This window comes from Cnephaeus nilssonii (genome assembly GCF_951640355.1).
Source record: "Cnephaeus nilssonii genome assembly, chromosome: 19".
NCBI lineage: Eukaryota > Metazoa > Chordata > Mammalia > Chiroptera > Vespertilionidae > Cnephaeus > Cnephaeus nilssonii.
In genome coordinates, this window is record NC_137090.1 from 12,988,193 (window position 1) to 13,009,794 (window position 21,602).

A 21,602-nucleotide genomic window follows, 5' to 3' on the forward strand; every position below is an offset into this window, starting at 1 on the left:
AAAGACTAGACAAACTCTAACATTATCAGCAAATCAGGGAGTCCTCAGAAGTCCAGGCCGGGCTGCGCCCCCGGGGGCCACCAGGTCCCGGAACCTCTGCTTTCCCGGGCCCCGATCGGAGACCAGGAACCCTGCAACGCGGAGCCCGGCGCCTCCCTCTCCCAACCTCACAATCCCCCACGTGGCAGGCGCTGGGCGGGGCCGTGTGGCGCAGTCAGGGCCGGGACCTTCGCGCCTGCGCGCTGCGGCCGGCTCTAGGACCCGGATTTAAAGAGACAGGCGATTCCACCGCGGTGGCAGAGCGCGGCCTGTGGGCGCCGGGTCCGAGGCCTTCGCTGTGTGCCGGAGCCGGGCAGGCAGGTGAGCAGCGGCGCGGCGGGTCCAGGCAGTGGGGAGGGAGGCGGCCCGGCGCGAGGTTCGGCGCGGCCCGGGAGGCACCCCCCTCCGCTCCTCCCCCGCCCGCCCGCGGAGTGCGGGGCACACCCTCAGTGACGTGGCGGCCCCCGGGAGCCCATGGGGGCTGGCGCGTGGCTCCCCGGACCCCCACGGGTCCACGACAAGGAGGATGCCCCCGCGGGGGCCGCCCTGAACCCGGCCGCGTCCCTTTCCCCAGCCCCGCCTCGGCCCGAGGGGCTCGCTTCCCCGCGTCCCCGGGCCACCCGGTCGCCGCGTCCCCGGGCCGGCCGGGAGCCCCGAAAGCACCGCGGCAGGTCCTCCAGGAAAGGCGGTGTAGGCTTTCACTTCCCCGCCGGTGCAGCCCACTGAGCCCGGCGGCCCGGCTGCGCCCAGGCCTCAGGTTCCGTTCGGCCGCCTTTGCTGCTGCTGAGCCGGGCCCTGGGCTGGGACCCACCGGTTTCCTCCAGGCGGCGATGGCTTCCTCGTGGCCCTCGCCTCCTGGGCCTCCACACCCCGAGCGCAGGGCGCGCGCGGCGAGGGGCGCCTTCCCTAATGGGTGTGGGCTGCTTCGCAGACAGTTCTGAGGAATGTTCTCAGCTCCTTTTGGGAGCCTGCCATGCATACTTTCCTGTACTTCACCTCCGTGGCTCTTCACTTTTTTAAAACATGTTTGTTGATTTTAGGGAGAGGGAGGGAGAGAGAGAAACAATGATGAGAATCAGATTGGCTCCCTCTTGCACGCCCCCTACTGGGCATCCAGTCTGCAACCGGGGCATGTGCCCTGACCGGGAATAGAACTGTGACCCCAGGTTCATGGTCCATGTGCTCAACCACTGAGCCACACCAGCCAGGCTCTTTGGGTCCTAAACTTTTGGAGGTTAGAGAGATTTTTTTGTGAATTTCGTGAAAATCATAGAGTGCTCCAAAAAAAAAAAAGGTGCATTTATGAATATGCACATTTTGTATACATTTTTAAGGCGTTCACAGTCCACCCCACACAAACCACACACCAGCCCATCCATGGACTCATTCTAACTTCCCCAATCATTCGGTGAGGTAGGTATTATTTTCCCTGTTTTAGAAATAAGAAAACTGAGACTCAGCCCTAGCCGGTTTGGCTCGTAGGCCCTGGGACTGAAGCATCCAGGTTCCATTCCAGTCAAGGGCTCCTACCTAGGTTGCAGGCTCCTGTCCCCAGCCGGGTGGGGGGAGTGTGCAGGAGGCAACCAATTGATGTCTCTCTCACATCGATGTTTCTCTCTCTCCCCACTCCCTTCCACTCTCTCTAAAAATCAATGGGGGAATAGCCTTGGGTGAGGGTTAACAACAAAACAGACAAACAAGAAAACTGAGACTCAGGCATTTTTCAAAGATAACATTGCCCCTAAACTGTAAGGTCACATTTGCACTCTCATCCCCGTTTCCCGTCCCCCTGCTTTCCCCTGCATCACATTGCACTACATTAAGTGAAGTCTGATTTTCATTATATGTAACCCAATAGCAATTTCACACAAAGCAGTGTACAGGTTGGAGTAATTTCCAGTATATTTAAAATCAGACCTATGAAGATACTTCAGAAAATAGGAATCTAAGAAAATGAGGGGATACCATGCACGTATTAGTCCTGTTTCCATTGGGATTGATTTATCCGTTCCTTTGATTCTGGCCGCCCAGATACTTCAGCATTCCCTGGTTCGAGTTTCTGAAATATAAAAGGCTGATTTGCACATAGGGAGCCTCTCTGTGCCCAGCTCTGTTCTAAAGGCTTTACTCTTAGAGTGACAAATCCTTGAGCTTGGCACAATTATTACCCACACTTTACAGTTGAGGAAATTGAAGAAAGGAGAGGTTAAGTAACCTACCAAGGTCACACAGCTAATGAGCTAGGACTTGAACACAAGCAGTCGGATTCTAGGCTTCCTTTAATTGCTTCTCGAAATAGGGCTTCTGATTAAATTACAGATCTACATAGATGTGGCTTAGTTTCCAAGGGTGGCATATATCTATACTTCACATTAAAAACATGGAGCCGGGCCTGCGTGGCTCAGTGGTTGAGCATTGACCTATATGAATCAGGAGGTCACAGTTCAGTTCCCAGTCAGAGCGCATGCCCAGGTTTCGGGTTCGACCCCCAGTAGGGGGTGTGCAGGAGGCAGCCAATCAATGATTCTCTCTTATCATTGATGTTTCTATCTCTCCCTCTCCCTTCCTCTCTGAAATCAATAAAAATATATTTTTTAAAAGAACAAAACTTCATGGGCATGTAATTTTTCTTGATGATTAAAAATGAAAAGCTTCAGGTCTTATAATACTTAAGGGTCATCATTCATTTTGAGTATCGGGTGTTGCTGATGGTCTGAGAAAAGCTTTTATGTTATTTGGATTCTCTTGATTGTGATTTACTAATTATATATGTGTACATTAGATAATTGAATACCCTTTGCAGACTGAATTTTACTGTATTAGAACTCTTCATCCTCATGGGCATTAAATCTTTTATACATTGGAAAGTGATGAATCAGCATAGACTGTTTAGGACCTTGGCCCTGGAGAATTTGAAAGCCTAGCTCCTCATTTACATCTCACCTTTTCTGCCTCTCACCCTTTTTGTGCAGCTGTATGACTTTGGCTTTCAAGATCCTCTTCCCACCAACCCTCGGTGTGCTCAGCCGAAGAGAAGTACGCCTATTCCGAGAACATCTCTGGCCAGACATAAAACAGTTCAGCCAGTGGTCACAAACAGATTGGCTTCATGGGCGCTGCCTCCTCCAGAAAAGAAAGCCCATTCTGTCATTTCAAAAAGGCCATCTAAGACCACGTGCCACCTGCCTTGCCTTCTTGCCAGGGTCGCATGTGGGGCTCTGCAGTGGGCCCTGTGAGATGGCCGAGCAACGGTTCTGTGTGGACTATGCCAAGCGCAGCACAGCTGGCTGCAAAAAATGCAAGGAAAAGATTGTGAAGGGCGTATGCCGAATCGGCAAAGTGGTGCCCAATCCCTTCTCAGAGTCGGGGGGTGATATGAAAGAGTGGTACCACATAAAATGCATGTTTGAGAAACTGGAGCGGGCCCGGGCCACCACAAAAAAAATTGAGGACCTCACAGAGCTGGAAGGCTGGGAAGAGCTGGAAGATAATGAGAAGGAACAGATCAGCCAGCACATTGCAGGTGGGGTGAAGACTGCTTTCTCATCTTACTGGTGCTGAGAAAAAAATGACAAGGAGGGTAGAGTCCAATGTTTATCTATCTTCTGTTAACTTTATTTGAAAATGATTTCAAATTCACAGAAGAGTTGCAAGAATAAAAATAGTACAAAGAACACTTATATTTCCTTTACCCAGATTTAGCTTTTGTTGACATTTAACTGTCTTTGGTTTATTGTCTGTGTTTATGTATGCTCTCTCTGTTACTCTCTCCTTACACACACACAGTTTAAGAATAGGAGCATTCTCTTGCATGACCATCCCACATACAGCTAGCAACTTTAGTAAATGTATTCTTTAGTAAATTTATAATACTGTAATCTACCAGCTGTATTCCAGTTTTGTCCAGTTGTTAATATCTTTTATAGCATTTCCCCCCTCCAGGATGGAATCCCTATTTTATGATGAGGTATTTCACTTAGTAGTATCTCTTTGGCCTCCTTTAATCTGGAACATTCCATAGTCTTTCTTTTATTATATTGACATTTTTTAACAGAATATTTATTGGTAGATCAGTTTTGTCTATCAATTTATTTTCAGTTTGGACTCATAGATAACTTCTTTTTCCTGGTGGCTTATAATTTTAGTGTACTTTATTAATTTGGTACTTTAATGTCCCATACTTGGCCAGTTGGGAGATGCTTTGAGCTGGTTTCTATGTCCTGGGTGCCTTTATCTTGTTGTTGTTTTTTTAATGTTTTCAAGTACTCCCTTACTCTCTGGCATAACAGGATGCTCTTAGGTTTACCTTCTGTGTATCCTCTGCCTGCCCTGGGATCCGCCATTTCTCTGAGGAGTCCTGGTTCCTGTTAGTGAGGAGTGGCATTAGAGACCAAAATCTGAATGCTACGTGTCCTTGTTGCCACGAGGTATCTTTGGTAGAACTAGAAAATGTATATGTATAGACATAAAACGCACATACACAAACACAGATATAAATAGTAAAGGCTCTCCTACATGCATATTTACATTAATGCCTATTTTAGAAATCATATACTGATACTTCCAAATCCAATTAGTCCTTTATGACCATCAGTGAAGTAATATTTAAAGTAATAGTCATACCTTCAATTAAGTATAGTTTTTGTCACTGTAGGAGGACTCTGTGGCTCTAAAAATGGACATCTATCCTTATTTGGTTTTGTTTTTATCCTCGTTTTTTGAGAGGGGAAAAGACATCCAGGAGAGAAAACTTCTCATATATACCTTTCTCAAGCTCTCTGTCCCCCTGTGCCCTGCCTTAGCCATTGGCCTCAGCCTGTTACTCCTTGGCCCATCTCATTCCGAGGAAGGAAAATACACTGTCACAGCTCAAATAACTCAGCAGCCAGAAGCTTTCCTTCTCTGCCCTTTTCACTTACTTTCTTGTGTATCTATAAATTGGGGCTAATTCCATGGAGCTGAGGTTCCCAAGTATTATCTATTGAGAATGATTTCTGATTTCCCCCAAATAATCTGGAGATTATTATATGTGGAATAAGAGGTAGAGAGTGTTGATGAAAAGGTAAGCTATTAATAAATAAAGGGTACCTGGGTCTTTTGTCCCCAGAACACCCTTTCCCAATACCATATTACCAGGTACCTCCACCTAGGCAGCAATCAGCCTTGGGGTAATGCCATGGTTACCAAGCACGGCTGTAAGAGCAGTTGATAGGTCGTTTGGAAGCTTTCTCAGGGATTTTCCACTGAAGGCTATTTTCCTTTCTTTTGGGGTCCTACAGACCTGTCTTCTAAGGCAGCAAGCACACCAAAGAAGAAAGCCGTTGTCCAGGCTAAGCTGACAGCCACTGGCCAGGTGACATCTCCAGTGAAAGGTGCTTCATTTGTTACCAATACCAATCCCCGGAAGTTTTCTGGCTTCTCAGGTAAGATAGGCTAGGTCTACGTTAGCTGTTATGATCCTCCTTTTAATTCGTTACCTATTTGGGACTGTGGCTAAGAGTGAAATTCTGTCTCATTAATAATTTGCTTCCATCTGAGCAGAGACAGATAATGCTAATTTGCAACACTCCACCTATATTGCATTTCTTTGTATACTTTAATCTATTGTAACAAAGATTTGCTTTGTGACAATATTTCCCTTCGAAGTAGTTACTTGGGTCAGACAGCTTATTATAACCTGCCCTTTACTTCCTTGTTTTTCTGATAATGAAAGAATTTTGAAAAATTGCTTCCCTAAACTTGCCCAAACTAGAGATGAAAGGGAGAAGGCAGGTATCATACATGCCTTATATAACAGATAGCATTGGGCAAGGTAGGGGCTTTTACATATGCAGTTTTTATTCAGTTAACCTTAGGAAGTAGTTTGATTAGGTCTATTTTGTAATGAAAAAGTTGATATTCAGGTTTATTATGGAATTAGTATTTAGTCTGAAGTCTGTTTAACTCCAACACGTGTGCTCTTTTCCCTACATCCTCTTGTGCCTTATTTGGGAACATTGTCTGACTAACTCAGGTATGGAAAATGAAGCCAAAACACAGGGACACAGGAGTTGTTTGGGATGGTAGCTTTATGTGAGTAAAATAAGCTTAGACTTGAGGTCAGAAGACCTGGGTCCTGGTTCCAGCACTGTGACCCAACAGCTTGCTCAGGGGATCAAGTCACTTCGCCTCTGAGCCTCTGTGGCCTCATCTGTGAAGTGGGAATGGCAGCACCTGCCTCCTGTATCCCACAGTGTGCTCACGAGACTACAAGAGACAAGGTTGTAAAAGGGTGCCTGAGTCTAGGGTGCCTGGGATTTTTATTAGTTTAAAATTCTGAGGTGCTTTTTCTGTTGTTAATGGTAGGCCAACGGTAGAGAACAGTTCAGGTGACCATAAGGACAGCATGCTTCTGGAAAGGCCCTGGTCCTGGGGAGGGAATCTGGGAGAAGTTGAGGGAAACAAGGTGTCTGGTTCTTGCAACCTGCTGAACATGGATGCTTTGAAGATCTGTCCACTAGCATCCTATTTAGACTCCAGGTCAGAGATGAGGATGCATTTATAATTTACAAAGCCAGACAAGCAGCAGTTTACATCAGCAGGCTGCTTGCTAATGACTCTGCTGCAAGCTTGCAAAGTGAAATTTGTTTTGTAAATTGTCACAGAGACGTAGAGGGGATCACTGAAGAGGTGTACAGTTATTTTGGGGTGTCTGGAAGAAAAGCCCCGCTCGTTGGCAACCTTTAAGAAAGAAAGGAAAGTGGTAATGGGGGTGGCAAAGGGCTGGGAATGTCTCTCTTCTCAGGCCTAGGTCTTCTCATCAGGAAGAAGAGCTTGAACTAGATAATATTATGGCTTCTTCCAGCTCTGACAGTCTGCGGTAGCAATGATTTCACATTGACTAACATATCCTTGGATTTCTTCCCCTTTCCTCGTCCCAACTTTTCCGGGGTCAGCTTTACATACAATTGCTCTGAGACCTCCTGGCCACTTTTGGCATGAAGGTGGCCTTTGTTCTCTGAAGCGCTCATATAAAGAGATGCTCCTCACCTGGTCCTCTGCTTGGGTGAAGCCACTGTTTCTTTGTCATTAATAGCTGTGAGATTTGAGGAAATTACTTGACCTTCATTTCTTTACCTATAAAATGTGATATATGTACCCCAAAGGGCTATTTTGGGGGACTAAGTGAAGCTACATATAGGGCACCAGCAGAGTGCCTGTTACTTTCCCTTCCTTCCTTCTCAGTAAAGAAAAATTAATCATCTCTGATGTTTCCTCTCCAACAGCCAAGCCCAACAACTCTGGGGAAGCCTGCTCAAGCCCCACCCCTAAGACAAGTCTGTCCTCAAGCAAATGTGACCCCAAACACAAAGATTGTCTGCTACGTGAGTTTCGGAAGTTGTGCGCCATGGTGGCTGAAAATCCTAGCTACAATTCAAAGACCCAGATCATCCAGGACTTTCTTCGGAAAGGCTCGGCTGGAGGTGAGGCCTGGAGCATTCTGGGTGGGCTTTTCCTCCAGAGAGTTCAGAGCCATAGCCAGATTCATGGGCATGTGAACTGTACAGTTGCACAGGTTGAATGCTCTGCTATTGCTGGCTTGAAATTCTTTTTTTCTTTTTTTAATATATATACTAGAGGCCTGATGCACGAAATTTGTGCAAGGGGCTCAGCCCCCGCCACCATGGCAGTTGCCTCTTGCCTCCCAGGAGCCACTGCTGCCTCTGCTTTGGCTCCCCGCCATTGCGTCTTCGTCCGGAAGGTCGTCCGCTCTAATTAGCACGTTACGCTTTTATTATTATAGATTTATTGATTTCAAAGAGGAGGGGAGAGAGAGATAGAAACATCAATGAAGACAGAGAACCATTGATCAGCTGCCTCCTGCATGCCCCACACTGGGGATGGAACCCGAAACCGGGGCATGTGCCCTGACCGGGAATGGAACCATGACCTCCTGGTTCATAGGTCAATGTTCAACCACTGGGCCAAGCCGGTAGGGCTAATTCTTAATAATTTTGAACAAAGAGCCCCACATCTCCATTTTTGTACTGGGCCTCGCCAAGTATGTAGCCAGTTCTGCTTTGAGCACATTGGCATCTTTCTTCCCTTGCCCTTATTCCACCCCCAGGAGGCCAGAAGAATCCATCCCATTTGAGCAAGAGGAAGATTCACTGTCCTGCATGTTTGATTAGGTGTTTGTGAATCACTGCACAGCTTGGAATATAAACTTCCAACTCTGCTTCTTTCATTCATCTAACAAGTCATCATTGAGCATCTACAATGTGCTCATCACTGGGGACACTAAAGTGAAAGTCACGGCTCTACTCTGTGGGAGTTCATCCAGGGGCTACGTTCGGGGAGGCAGACACATAAACCCCCAAACACTGACCTCTACTGCTGTCGTGAAGTGCACAGGGTGCTGTAGCAGCACAGGCAGCAATGTAAACATCTCTCAGTTCCTTGAGTTTATGTATTTACTTGTTTAAGCTCCTTTCGTCTGTCTCCAGATGGTTTCCACGGTGACGTATACCTAACAGTGAAGCTGCTGCTGCCGGGTGTTATTAAGAGCGTTTACAACTTGAATGATAAACAGATTGTGAAGCTTTTCAGCCGCATTTTTAACTGCAGCCAAGATGATATGGCACGAGACCTAGAGCAGGTCAGAGGAAAGGGAGGTGGGCGGCATTCCAGGTGGGGTTCTGCCAAGCCAGGCACCTGCGATCTCTCTTTTTCTGGTTGGGGCACAGGCTGTTTTAGGAACTGAAACCCATTTGACAAGCTTCCGTTATGAGAGAGCCGAAGGGGAGGCTGCAGCTGTTAGTTTCGTAAGGTTTTGAGGATTGAAGTCATATTACTGCTGAGCCACGAAAGCCAGCGCTCGAGGTTCGGGGATTAAGACTTCCTGCGATCTCTCCTGGGGCTCTTCTTGGACCCTATTTTTTCTTGCTTCTTCCCCCATAACTTGGGCTGACCATTCAGCTTTGGTGTGTCCATGGCTCTAGCCCTGGCACCATGGAAAGTTTCTATCTGAGCACCCCCCGTTATCTGATGACCATATTTGTCTCTTAGTTCAAATTCTAATGGGAATCAGATTGGCTCAGCCCTGAATTAGTCCTTGTGTCACTTTTCAGCCAAGGCAGCTGGCCAGATCCTTTGGTGACTGGAGGTACCCTTTCCAGAAACGGTGGGTGGGATAGATTCTCTAAGAAGTGAGGTCAATGTGTGGGAGCTGGGGATAGGAGCAATGATTGAAATCTCTTCAGGTCCTAGGGATTGGGGATACCCTTGGCCACTTTGGGGTTGCAGCAGTGGCATTTTGGTTTTTGGAGACAGGGTGACGTGTCAGAGACAATCAGAGTCTTCTTTGAGCAGAGCAAGTCTTTCCCCCCAGCTGCCAAGAGCCTTCTCACCATCCAGGAGGTGGACGAATTCCTCCTGCGGCTCTCCAAGCTCACCAAGGAGGATGAGCAGCAACAGGCCCTGCAGGACATCGCCTCCAGGTTGGGGAGCTGCCCAGTGGGGGAGGCGAAGGGGAGATGGAATCACTAGGGAAGGAAGGTTTGGGGATTCAGAGCTCTTCAAAGACCAAGTTAAATGTGCCTCATCCCCTAGGTGTACAGCCAATGACCTTAAGTGCATCATCAGGTTGATCAAACATGATCTGAAGATGAACTCAGGTGCAAAACACGTGTAAGTACTAGCTCCTGACAGCCTAAGCGGCCAGCTTCCTTTGTTGCCAGCTGGTGTCAGGACTTTGGAGTCCCGATCTGGATTTTAATCCTGATTCTACCTTCTTCTTTTCTGGGGGACCTGTCACTTGGCCTAGCTTAGCCTCCGTTTCCCCATATGTAAATGGAAATAACAGTACCCTTCTCACAGAAAGCATAATACGAGTCAGTTGCCCACTCCAGCCCCCTCTTGGCTAGAGAGCATCCACAGAGGCACAGTGTCTCAGAAGAGCTCGCTGCCCAAGAGCTCTTTTCTCCTGTGAGAGTCTTTAGACAACAGGACATAGCCCTGTCCCCTCTCTCCTCTGCGAGGACAGCCGCTATCCAAAGCAATAAGGTCAAAGGCAGGGGGTTTGTATCTGTGCTCCTGTCCACATTGGCAGGTTAGATGCCCTCGACCCCAATGCCTATGAAGCCTTCAAAGCCTCGCGCAACCTGCAGGACGTGGTGGAGCGGGTCCTCCGCAATGAGCAGGAGGTGGAGAAAGAGCCAGGCCGGAGACGAGCTCTGAGCGTTCAGGCCTCTCTGATGACCCCGGTGCAGCCCATGCTGGTAAGGATGCTGCTCGGGCCCTGCCTTCTGCCCCTCTCTGGGTATCCTCTCCTTCCTTGGGAGATGTAGGAGGGTGTGAATGCTGATGGCCCTTACAAGGTGATTGCAGAGTTTGGGGAAGGAAGAGTGGAGATGTAGAAGGGTGTTTCTCAATGGGGAAGTACAGGCCAAGGAGAAGACACCATGATCTCGTGGGAATACCTGAACTCTAGGCCCAGCTCTGCCACCAGCAAGTTAGTTTTCTTGTCTGAATGATGTATGAAACCCTCTGAAGCATCTGCCTAGGATGGTTTTTCCATCGTCTTTCCTGAAGGCAGGTGGCTTTGTAAGTAACTCCTGAGGTTCTGTGACCTGCCTCAGAATAGCTCCGAGAGGGTGGCAGAGCCCGGCTTCCCATGGCAGGGTGACGTGGGCCTCCTTTTCTTCTGGAGAGAGGAAGCTTAGAGAATGAAGACCAGCTCTGACAGATCACCTTGGGCCTCCGCTCATTTCTAAGAAATAGGGTTTCCTTTCTGGCATTGGTTTTCCCTATATGTGTGCTGCATGCCTACTATGAGATCCTTTGGGTTGTTCTCTTGTGCAGTGCTTTTTATGAAACTGTCTTGTGTATTATACTGAAGCCTAGGTTTAGGATTCTGTGTGGGGTAGGGAAGTATTCTCTCCCTCCTAGGAATGTGGGAGGGACAGCCAGCACCAAAATAGCGAGATCTCCATCCCAGGGACGTACCCCGGTCATCTGCAGTAGTGGCTTTCTGACTTTTATTAGAATGCTTTCTGGAGTCTGTTCTGCAGACTGTCATTTGAAGAGTGCCATGGGTTATATAGCTTAGTGGTTAACCACACACCTTTGGAGCTGAGCCTAAATTCACACCTAATTCCTGCCATTTACTAGCTATGTAATCTTAAGTGAGCACTTAACTTCTTTGAACTTCAATTTTCTGATCCATAAAATGAAAACAGTATTATCTATCACATAAGATACTACATCGAAGATGAAATGTTTATGCGATCTGACACATAAATATCCCCCAAATGGTAGCCGTTATTGTTTGCATCAGGATGGCACAGGTATCTGATAAGCACTCCTGTGTCCTGTCCTGTCCTGTCCTAGGGACCCCTGGTCACTGCCTCCCTGCCAGCATTTCTGTCACCTGCACTCTAATCTTATCTCTACATACCTCCTGTGCCGAGATAACCAGTATGTTTAACAAGCCAGAGCCCTGCAAGGTCCTAAATTATTGGGAGCGGGGGGAGTGAAATGCTGTTTCAGTGGAATTCTGTTAGCTCTACAGTGGATTGCATTCATAGTCCCCAAAGTGCAAGCTCCTGCATCAACTCCAGATATGACACCACCCAGCCTTTCCATCCCATCACCTCCAGTGGCTGCCCTGAGGGTGTGCTCAGTAGGCATCCCAGGGCCCTTGGGCTGTCCCTGCTGAGCACCCCTCATTGGAAGAGCACCCCTCATTGGAAGAGCACCTCTCATTGGAAGAGCACCTGTAAATCTCCAGGCTTTTCTCCCCCACCCCCACCCCCAAGGCCGAGGCCTGCAAGTCCATTGAGTATGCGATGAAGAAGTGTCCTAACGGCATGTACTCTGAGATCAAGTATGACGGGGAGCGAGTCCAGGTGCATAAGGACGGAGACCACTTCAGCTACTTCAGCCGCAGTCTCAAGCCCGTCCTACCTCACAAGGTAAGGTGCCTGCCTTCCTACCAGGACTGTTTTTCCCTTCTGCCTCTTAAGACTCAGGGCCAGAGTGCCATAGCCATTCCAGCTCTGCTATGCAGTAGGTTTGTTTTGTATTTGTTGAGTAAATGAATGAATTCACTCATTCATTTTTGGACTCTTCTAATGATGAGGGGTTGCTCAGTAGGCCAGCCAGAGCCCAGACCTGGGTCAGTCAGCACAGAGCCCCAGCGGACATTGATGCTTCCCCTGCCCACAGTGAAGGTGGGACAGAGAGCCTATCTGGAGAGTGACTTGTGATGGTTTTTTTGCGTTTCCATTTCCTGTGTGCTCCCCACTGAGGTAAATTATGGTTCAGGTACAAAGGGGCTATTGGGTTGTCAATCGTGAATTTGTTGAACAAATATTTATCAAGTGCTTAGTCTGTGCTAGGCACTGTTCTAGGGGTGGACATAGAGCAAAAAAAATAAAAAATAATAGAACCAAAGCCCCGGTCCTCCGGAAGTTACATTCTGCTATAAACAAAGCCCCATGGGGGACATCTGGGAGCCCTTAATCGGGGCATTGAGAACCTCGTTCCTCAGCCCTTCTCAGCTCTCAGGGTCTCTGTGAGGGCTACCTTCAAGGAAAAGCAGCTGGAACATCTGGCCCAGTAGCTAGTGAGTATATGGACCTCCTATCCATGCTACCCCTTTCCTAGCTCAGAGCCCCCAGGGTGGAGAGGCCGTGGTGTGTGGCTCACATCCTTCCCTCAGCTGGGCCTTCCTGCGGGCACACGGAGCAGTCAGGTGTTCCTGAGGACAGCGGGCAGCCGCTTCCCTCCCCAGGGAGCCTGAGTGCGGGCTCACGTGCGCCGGGCGCACAGGGAAAGTGCTGAGGGACTGCTCCTGGCAGAGTGGCTCCGTGGGCACCTCCTGTTACCCGGGGAGGAGTCGGAGCCCAGTCCCCAGCATGCGAGCCCTTTCCCTGCTCTCCTTTATAAAGTTTCACTCACCCCTTATTTCTCCTGTGGCTTTGGCTCATAAGGGGATTGAAACAGTGGAACGGGGTGCAGGCCTGTCCTGTCCCCACTCTAAGAATTACATGTGGTTGTGATCTGTGTCCCCCGCCAGGGAGGAGTTGGACCACAGTCACAGACCTCACTGCGGGCATCACTGAGTAGGGCTGCCATGGACAGCAGTGGGCTTCTCCCTGTCGGGAACTGTCAGAAACTGGGGCTCTGCCTTCATCAGAAAAGTCCAATTCCAAGCACCCTTTCTTCCTCGCTTTGAAGATGGCTCTGGGTTCAGAGCTCCCCTCAGAGAAGTCTCTCTCGGGTTTCCTTGCTGCTCCTAAGGGGGTTCATCTCTTCCTTTCCACCTTTTCCCCCACAGATCTCGGCCTGCCACCTTTCCTGCCTCCCTTCCTGTCGGCCTGCCCCCACGTATTCTGTTCCTTCCTTTCCCGCCAGACTCCTCTGTAGCCCATAGAAAAGGACTCAGCACGGGCCGCTCCTCCTGGGTCTGGACAGGCTTCTGAAACATACCCCTTTCCTCTTGTCCAGGGGGCTGACAAGGCCCAGGCCTGTGTCGTCCATTAGCTGGGCTTCCATGTGCTGGTGTTCTGTGTTCCTGCTGGGGCCTGGGCTTTGCTTTCTGTGGCTTGGCTTCAGGTCCCTGCTGCCTGCTTCTCCCTCACTTAAGTGAGTCTTCTGCCTCGCCTCCAGGTGGCCCACTTTAAGGACTACATCCCCCAGGCTTTCCCTGGGGGCCACAGCATGATCTTGGACTCTGAGGTGCTCCTGATCGACACTAAGACAGACAAACCATTGCCCTTTGGGACGCTGGGTGTACACAAGGTACTGGCTCAGGGCAAAGGTGCAAAAATGAGTGTGCGTGTGTGTGTGTGTGTGTGTGTGTGCGCGCGTGTGTGCGCGCTATCGGTCTGAAAGTGGAGGAATCGATCACTCACTTGGGGTTGGGCTTATTCATTTCTGAACTGTTTCTGAATTAACCCAGAGTTTAAGTCTTTTTTTTTTTTTTTTTTTTTTGCATAAAAAGGATCTAGTATTGGGAACTATTATTGGGTTGGTTTCTATTCAGGACCATCTGCTAAGTGCCCTTATGGACCAGGGACCCCAAAGCACAAATAGGAGTTTTCTGTTAGGTGCTTCAGAGGGTCTCCAGAAGTAACTGGTATTACCCATTTTATACTCTCTCTTATTTTTTCCTCTGTACCTACTACCCTCCTCTGCCCTTACAGAAAGCTGCCTTCCAGGATGCTAATGTCTGCCTGTTTGTTTTTGATTGTATCTACTTCAATGATGTCAGCTTGATGGACAGGTGAGGAACCTATTTTCAGTTCCTGGGCAGGTAGGTGGGGAGTTCAGATTGGAAAGGAGGGTAAAGAAGGGGCTGGGTCGCATACCTCTGTGCCCAGGAGCTGGGCAGGGCCAGGGGCAGTGACAGGAGAAGACTGAGAGGTAGCACACTTGCGACACAGTCAACTCCCCATTTAGTGCTAGGAAGAGAAGATATGACTAGGCCTCATTTCTGAGACCCTAAGTCACAATCCCGCCCCCAAACTTTCTCCGCTACAGCAGAATGGACCGTTGACAAAAATAGACTGTGAGCACAGTAGGGTTTCAGTTTCTTTCTCCAACAGCACCCATGGGACATAAGACAGAAGGTTTTCAGCTCAGAGGTTTTGCCTTCCGAAGAGGCTCACAGCAGGAAGCTCATGATTAGGGGACAGGGGTGGCGGGGATTGTGGGCAAGACCATTTGAGGGAGAACTAGCAATCTTGACTCTGCTGCCTCCAAATCCTTAGGCCCAAGAAGCCAGTACTGGCCTCTTCCACGCTTAGAAAGTGTGCCCGTGCCACCGCCCCCACACTGGCTCACATCCTGGAGCGTGGAGGGGAAGGGCCGTGGAAGGGAGAAACAAGTGTTGGGGTAGGAGTTGGGTTTGGGCTTCAGGTCCTGAGGCCTATGGTCTGCTGACCCAAGAAACAGCCAGCCTTGGGCCTGGGATGAGGCAGGTGCCAGGGATAAAAAACAAAGAGTCGGTGTCCTTTTTTGGGTGGGACCAGAATTCATACAATCTGTTTGGGCTAGAGGCCAGTTCTCCCATGATTCAATAAAGTAGAAACAGGAACTATAGGATGAGGTGGCTCTATGCCACAGCTCACATTGTCTGGAGGGAGCCCCTGTAGCCCTTGACGGGCAGAACTGTTAGACACAAGGGCTGGAAGCCGTGGCACAGTGTCATGAAGCAGTATGTCATTGTGTCCCTGCCCTCTTTAGAACTAATGGGGGTGGGAGGATCCTGGCCTGAACTTGGCTCTCATGCCCCTTTAGGCCTCTGTGTGAGCGGCGGAAGTTTCTTCGTGATAACATGGTTGAAATTCCCAACCGGATCATGTTCTCAGAAATGAAGCAAGTTACGGTGAGAGAAGACGCCACCTAGGCAGCGCCTAATGGTTTGAAAGCAGGGCAGAGAACCCCTTGGGCCCGATGTGACTGAGAGACTGAGTTATATTATGGCGGCTGCTGATGTGCATATGTTGTGTCCTAGTCTCCACCTAGGCGGGCAGGGCATGAAACCTACTAGGTGGGCTCCCTGTGTCTCAAAGCCACAGCATCTTGGCAGGGTCCCTGCTTTGCAAACCCTTTGTTCTGTGTATTCAAGTCAAGGTGTTTCCACACAGCACCCTCTCCATTCTCAACATCTCTCCTCTTATCCCTCAGAAAGCATCCGACTTGGTCGACATGATAAACCGGGTGATCCGAGAGGGCCTGGAAGGGCTGGTGCTGAAGGACGCAAAGGTAAGATGGTCACAGGCTTTGCCTTCTCCTGTACACGGAGCCCTCCCTGCTGAGCCTTTCCAGCCCTGGCCAGGAGATGGCAGTGGTGGCCTGCGGTGGTGGGGAGGGTGCTGAGGGGCATCTTTCCAGGGTTTGGACAGCTCTGTTCTGGATCTAGAGAATGGGTTGCTGTGTCTCCTGTAGTGCTGGCGCCCAAGGGCTCTTCCCTCGAGTGGGATGGGCAGGGGAAGGTCTGACATGTTGTGTGAAGAGTTAAATCCCGCCCTCATGGCGTTTCCATTCTAGTTTGTGGTCTCTCTCTTGCTTCCCCTCAGGGTACCTATGAGCCTGGAAAGCGGCATTGGCTGAAAGTGAAGAAAGACTATCTGAATGAGGGGGCCATGGCTGACACAGCTGACCTGGTGGTCCTTGGGGCCTTCTATGGGCAAGGGAGCAAAGGTCAGGATGGGCTCTGGCCGTGGGCAGATACTTCTTTGAAAGGCACCACTCGGGGTACGGGCTGGCCTTTTTACCGGCTTGATTTGCCAGCAAGGCCAGTCATGACTTGCAAAGTTCTGGATCAGCGGTCCCCAACTCAGCCCATGTCACCTCAGCAGACAGCGACATGTGAGAGCTAAGGACGTGGGCAGGAAGAGGTCAGACAAGAATAGCCTGTGCTAGCCCAGCACAAAGAAACTTACCACCAACTACTCGGGGCCTGGCAGCCTTCTCCTCAGAGAAAATCTCAATTTCCTGACTGGCGGGAAAGCTGGGGTCTGAAGAACGAGTACTTTTAGGACCTACAGTGTGTCAGGAACTGTTCATTTCCTTTTAGTCCTCACCAGAGCCCAACAAATTGTGTGATTATCCCTAATTTACTGAAGAGGAAATTGGGGCTCATAAAGGTTAAACTCACACAGCGAGTAAGAGGTAGATCCAAGAGGTGAGCTCGCACTCTGATGCCAAGGCCCAGGCCCACTGCTCTCCAGCAGGCTGACTCATGGGCGGGTGGGGCGGGCAGAGAGGGCTCCCTCCACCCACACCTCGGCCCTCCCTCCTCCCAGGTGGCATGATGTCCATCTTCCTCATGGGCTGCTATGACCCAAGCAGCCAGAAGTGGTGCACAGTCACCAAGTGTTCAGGAGGCCATGACGACGCGACGCTCGCCCGCCTGCAGAAGGAGCTGGACATGGTGAAGATCAGCAAGGTAGGGAGACCTGCTGGCCCTGGCCTCTGGGCTGGCCCTGGTCTCTGAGACAGGACGCACTTTTGGGACCGCAAAAATTTATCTGTGTTCATGGGAGCAGTGTTAGGCCTTCAGCGTCTCTGAGTGCCTGCCTACCTTGTGGAAACGGCTGCAGGCCCTCAAGGTCACACCCTCTCTGGGCAGGGAGGACCCCATGAGCTGAGGGTCAGCCTTCTGTGCTGAGTCACCTCTTCTCATAGTCCCATGACTGGGAGAGGGTGAAGTCTGGTTTGGGCTTGGGAATACAACATCTTTTTTCCTCCAGGATCCCAGCAAGATACCCAGCTGGCTGAAAATCAACAAGATCTACTATCCCGACTTCATCGTCCCAGACCCGAAGGTATCAACCCAGTGGCCTGCGGTCCTTCAGCCCATAGAGTAGGCTTGCACATTCTCTAGGGCCACAGAGATGCCTTCTCAACCTCACTGGCAGTCCACCCAGGGGCAGGGGTCTGGGCTGCACAGCCAACACCGAGGAATCCTCACTGGAGAGGGAAAGAGACTACCTGTCCCCAATCACAGAGGTCTGCTCTAGAAGTGACCTGGCCCAGTCCCTGCTCTCAGTAAGAGAAATTGAGGCCCAAAGAAGACAGTACTTCCTAAGGTCACAGCAGCAGCAGCAGCAGCGAGACATGACCCATCCCCCCGCCAGCCAGGGCTCGAGTTCTGTCTGCCCTGCTTCCAGCTGGGTGGGAGATGTTGCCTCTTACCCGTGAGTGACCCAGCTTCCTACTGACAGAAAGCTGCCGTGTGGGAGATCACAGGGGCCGAATTCTCCAAATCCGAGGCTCACACTGCCGACGGGATCTCCATCCGGTTCCCTCGCTGCACCCGGATCCGGGATGATAAGGACTGGAGATCTGCCACCAACCTCCCCCAACTCAAGGTGCCAGCTGCATGTGTGTCCTCCACCCCATGACCCCAGCCTTGAAACCGTGGGCATTTGGTCTGTCTTCCCCTTCTTCCCATTCCACTGAGACGGGCAAGGACAGGTAGAAAGGGAGACCAAACTGCGGCAGGGCCAGGAGCAGCAGCGCTGGGCACCCAGCTGGGTGCTGGGTCCTAGAGCGAGAGCTCCTCGCACAGCATCCTGCTGAGGGCTTGGCCCTAGGCTAGTCTCTGTTGTTAACAAAAACAGGGAATAGTACAGTGATTTGTACAGATTACTCAAGGAAACAGCCAAAGTTTAGAAAGGCGCCCAGGAAGCCAGCTTCTTTTCCCTAGGGATTTGTCTCTTCCCTGTCTGTTCCCCAGCCACATGTGCCTGAAACAGACTACACCGACCACCGCTGAGGCCGTCCTCCCTCCCGCCTCCGCAGGAACTGTACCAGCTGTCCAAGGAGAGGGCGGACTTCACTGTGGTCGCTGGAGACGAAGGGAGCTCCACTGCAGGGGGTAACGACGGAGAGGATGAGGGCACCTCGGGGCCTGCTGGGCCTCAGAAGGCCAGAACCTCCCCCAATCAGTCCTCCCCCAGTGCCAAGAAGGCAGGAGGGAAGCTGCGCCACCCCAACAGCAAAAATGGTAAGAAGGGCAGGGCAGTGTGCGGTGGACATCAAAGGCCAGGACCCAGTCTCCCATTGCAGCTCTCGGATCATGTGATTCTTTGTCCAAGCCGCTGACATTAACTGCACTCCTGTTGTGTGTCCAGCCATGGGCCAGAGTCCATTCTGCTGGGCCCCCTCCATTGCTCAGTAAACCTGTGACAGGACCCTGGGAGAGCCCATCTCCGGGGATTAGCTACCTCTGAGCTCTCCCTTCTCACCCTGCTCATAGCAGAGCAGGCCTGGCCCTGTCAGCTCCCCTGACCCTCTCCTTAGCTCTTACCCCGCGCGCTCTCCTGCAGGCCACAAGCCGACTGCAAAGCCTTCCCCTGTGAAAGTGGGGGAGAAGCTGGTCACGAAGTCTGCTGTGAAAGTGGGGGAGAAGCGGAAGGCCTCTGATGAGACCCCGTGCCACGCAAAGGTGAGGGTGAGGAGTGCACCAGGGGCTGGTTTGGTCCAGGGCCTCACGTTCCCAATACCCTGCACTTGAACTTTGAGAGATGAGCAAAGGTGTTTTGGGGACTAATGGCCTAACCCCTCCCCTCCCTCAGCTGCTCTACCTGTGCCCTCTCGTTGCCTTGCAGAGGCGGCTGGCCAGGGAGCCGAGAGGAAGGAGAGCTGTGTCTGCAGGCAGGAGGTAGACAGCCCAGCCCAGCCGAGAGGCTGCAGGGACCCACCCGGCAGCTGATCTCAGTCACAGTTGACATTAAAGGGGAGAAAGCCCGGTCTGGGTGTGGGAGTGCAGCAGTGTGAGTTTGTGCTCAGGGCGGGTGCAGGGCCAGCCAGCAAGGAGCGGAGAGGGCACGCATTGGCTTAGTGCCTGTCCTCGCACCTAGAAGCCTTTTCCCTTTAGTGCTCCCTCAGTGTTTGACTACACTCAACCACTTATTGAGGCCAGTAACTAGGCTCAACCCTGGGGATGCTGGTGGCCCAAAGGGCAGATAGAGAAGCAAGCCTTTGGTCACTGGAGTGTGATCATACCACCCACACCCTGCCAGAAGCCGGCAGGTCAGGCCCTGAACCTAGGCCCCAGCAGACCTGGAGAACCTTTGCCATCTTTTCCCTACCTGGAGCCCTTGAATCCATCCACAGCAGTGAGCTGGGCCCCCATTCTAGCTATTTGTGCAGTGGACTGCTTGAACGAGCACATCACTGCCCACCAGCCACTGGATGGTCCTTAGAGACATGTACTTTTCCCTTCAGGCTCCAGTGCTGGGCCCTGTCTCCTCCCTTTCCTCTACAGCAAGCATGGAGGAGTGACATGGCCTCAGCCACACGTGCTGGGTAGCGGGCATAAGAACCCAGCAGGTCTCCATCCCTGTGTACTCTGAAATGGCTGGAGGATGGGGGTGTTGGTGTCTGTGTCTTTTCCCCAGTAAACCTTTTCCAGTCACGTCCTGACCACTGGCGAGGCTCCCTACGTCTCGCTCCTATTCTAACCCTCCTCTGGCCTATGCTCATCTGCGTGAAGACCCACCTGCCCCAGCACAGATTGGCCCCACTTCCGACCCCTCCCTGATCCTGTGCATTTGCAGGTGCTGCTGGACATCTTCACTGGGGTGCGGCTCTACCTGCCGCCCTCCACACCAGACTTCAGCCGTCTCAGACGCTACTTTGTGGCATTTGATGGGGACCTGGTACAGGAATTTGACATGGCCTCAGCCACACATGTGCTGGGTAGCAGGGACAAGAACCCTGAGGCCCAGCAGGTCTCCCCAGAGTGGATTTGGGCATGTATCCGGAAACGAAGACTGGTGGCTCCCTGCTAGGACTGCTGCCTTTCCTCTCCCTTCGGCCTACCCTTCCTGGCTGGGGCAGAACCCAGCCGGACAAGGATGGACTTCCTTCTCCAAGCAGTGCGTCTTCCAAAACCCACCAACCGTGCATGGTCTCTCCAACCAGGAGTCAGGTGCTCCGGGTGCCACGAGGGCAGTCACTCTCCTCTGGCTTGTATTGATCTTCCAGGTCTAGGTGCTGGTTATTGTCTTTTAGTGTTCTGTAAAAAGGAGCCTTTCTTCCTTTTTAAAATAAAATATCTTGCAGTTATCTCTGCCCTTCCCCCACTCCCACCCCCTGTAAATTCCCTAGTGATTAAGGAGTGAAGGCTGGGCTTCCGAAGGTCTTCTCTCCTTCCTTGCCTGCCCCTTTCACTTCCACGCTCCTTTTAAAGTTGTGTTTCTTGGACTGCCCTCCCTCAGAAATGCTGCTTATATTTGGCAAAACATGCATTCAGTCTGGCCCTTTTTGCCAGGAATGAAGCCTCATCTGAAAGGAAACAAAATTAATTTTATGACTTTGTTGTCTGGTTCTCCTGTTACAGGGTGTGGGTCTGCTTTGAACCAGGATCAGGAAGGAAAGTGGGGCCTTTATGAAGAAAAGGGAGGTTTGGGCTACTCCTCGGGGGGATACAGGCTCCAGGAGGATCAGCCTCCCCAACATCCGGAAATAAGACTGCTCTTGGGGATAACCCCGGGGACAAATCTACACAGCCTGCTTACAGGAACTCCTGCGCCACCCAAGACTGATTTTTTTTAATAAAAGGGAAACAATTTAGTGTAGACGAGTGCTGTTCAATAGAACTTTTTGCAGCAACGCAAGTGTGCCATAGATCTTAACACGAGTTAGCCGCATCAGCTGTTGAGCATTTGAAATGTGGCCAACACAACTGAGGAGCTGAAGTTTTCGTGCTAACCCAACTTGAAGTGATCACATGTGGCTAGTGACTACCACACTGGATAGTGCAAGGAGACCTGGTTTGAATCCAAGTCCTGATATTTAATAGCTATAACTTTACACACGTTATTCAACATCTAAGCCTCCAAAGGAATGGGGTTAGGAATTGCACCTAAATCGTGGAGTTGCTGTAAAGAGTGAATGAACTCAAGGTCAATTCTGAAAGCACTTAGCACAGCCTCGCCGAGTTGGGAAAATCAACAATGGCATGCATGTTCTGACCCTGCCCAGGAGAGGCCTGGCCTCTGAGCACTCCCACAGCCTCCTGTGTGACAGCTCACACTGGACTGCATGCAGCTCATCAGGTG

The 21,602-nt window shown here is 50.9% G+C and overlaps 1 protein-coding gene across 1 annotated transcript; it reads left to right on the top strand.

The window, feature by feature from the left end:
- The first annotated feature begins 223 nt into the window (after window positions 1-223).
- On the top strand, window positions 224-20,809 carry LIG3 (DNA ligase 3). The gene is made up of 20 exons (XM_079797480.1): window positions 224-360; window positions 3,012-3,562; window positions 5,319-5,462; window positions 7,305-7,502; window positions 8,526-8,677; window positions 9,352-9,518; window positions 9,631-9,708; window positions 10,130-10,298; window positions 11,838-11,993; window positions 13,693-13,824; window positions 14,229-14,308; window positions 15,325-15,412; window positions 15,715-15,792; window positions 16,107-16,230; window positions 16,836-16,978; window positions 17,283-17,357; window positions 17,757-17,903; window positions 18,337-18,541; window positions 18,864-18,982; window positions 20,097-20,809. Exons 2-20 carry the CDS (start codon window positions 3,016-3,018, stop codon window positions 20,328-20,330), a joined length of 3,036 nt encoding a protein of 1,011 aa, XP_079653606.1. The 5' UTR covers window positions 224-360; window positions 3,012-3,015; the 3' UTR covers window positions 20,331-20,809.
- Window positions 20,810-21,602: the final 793 nt, after the last annotated feature.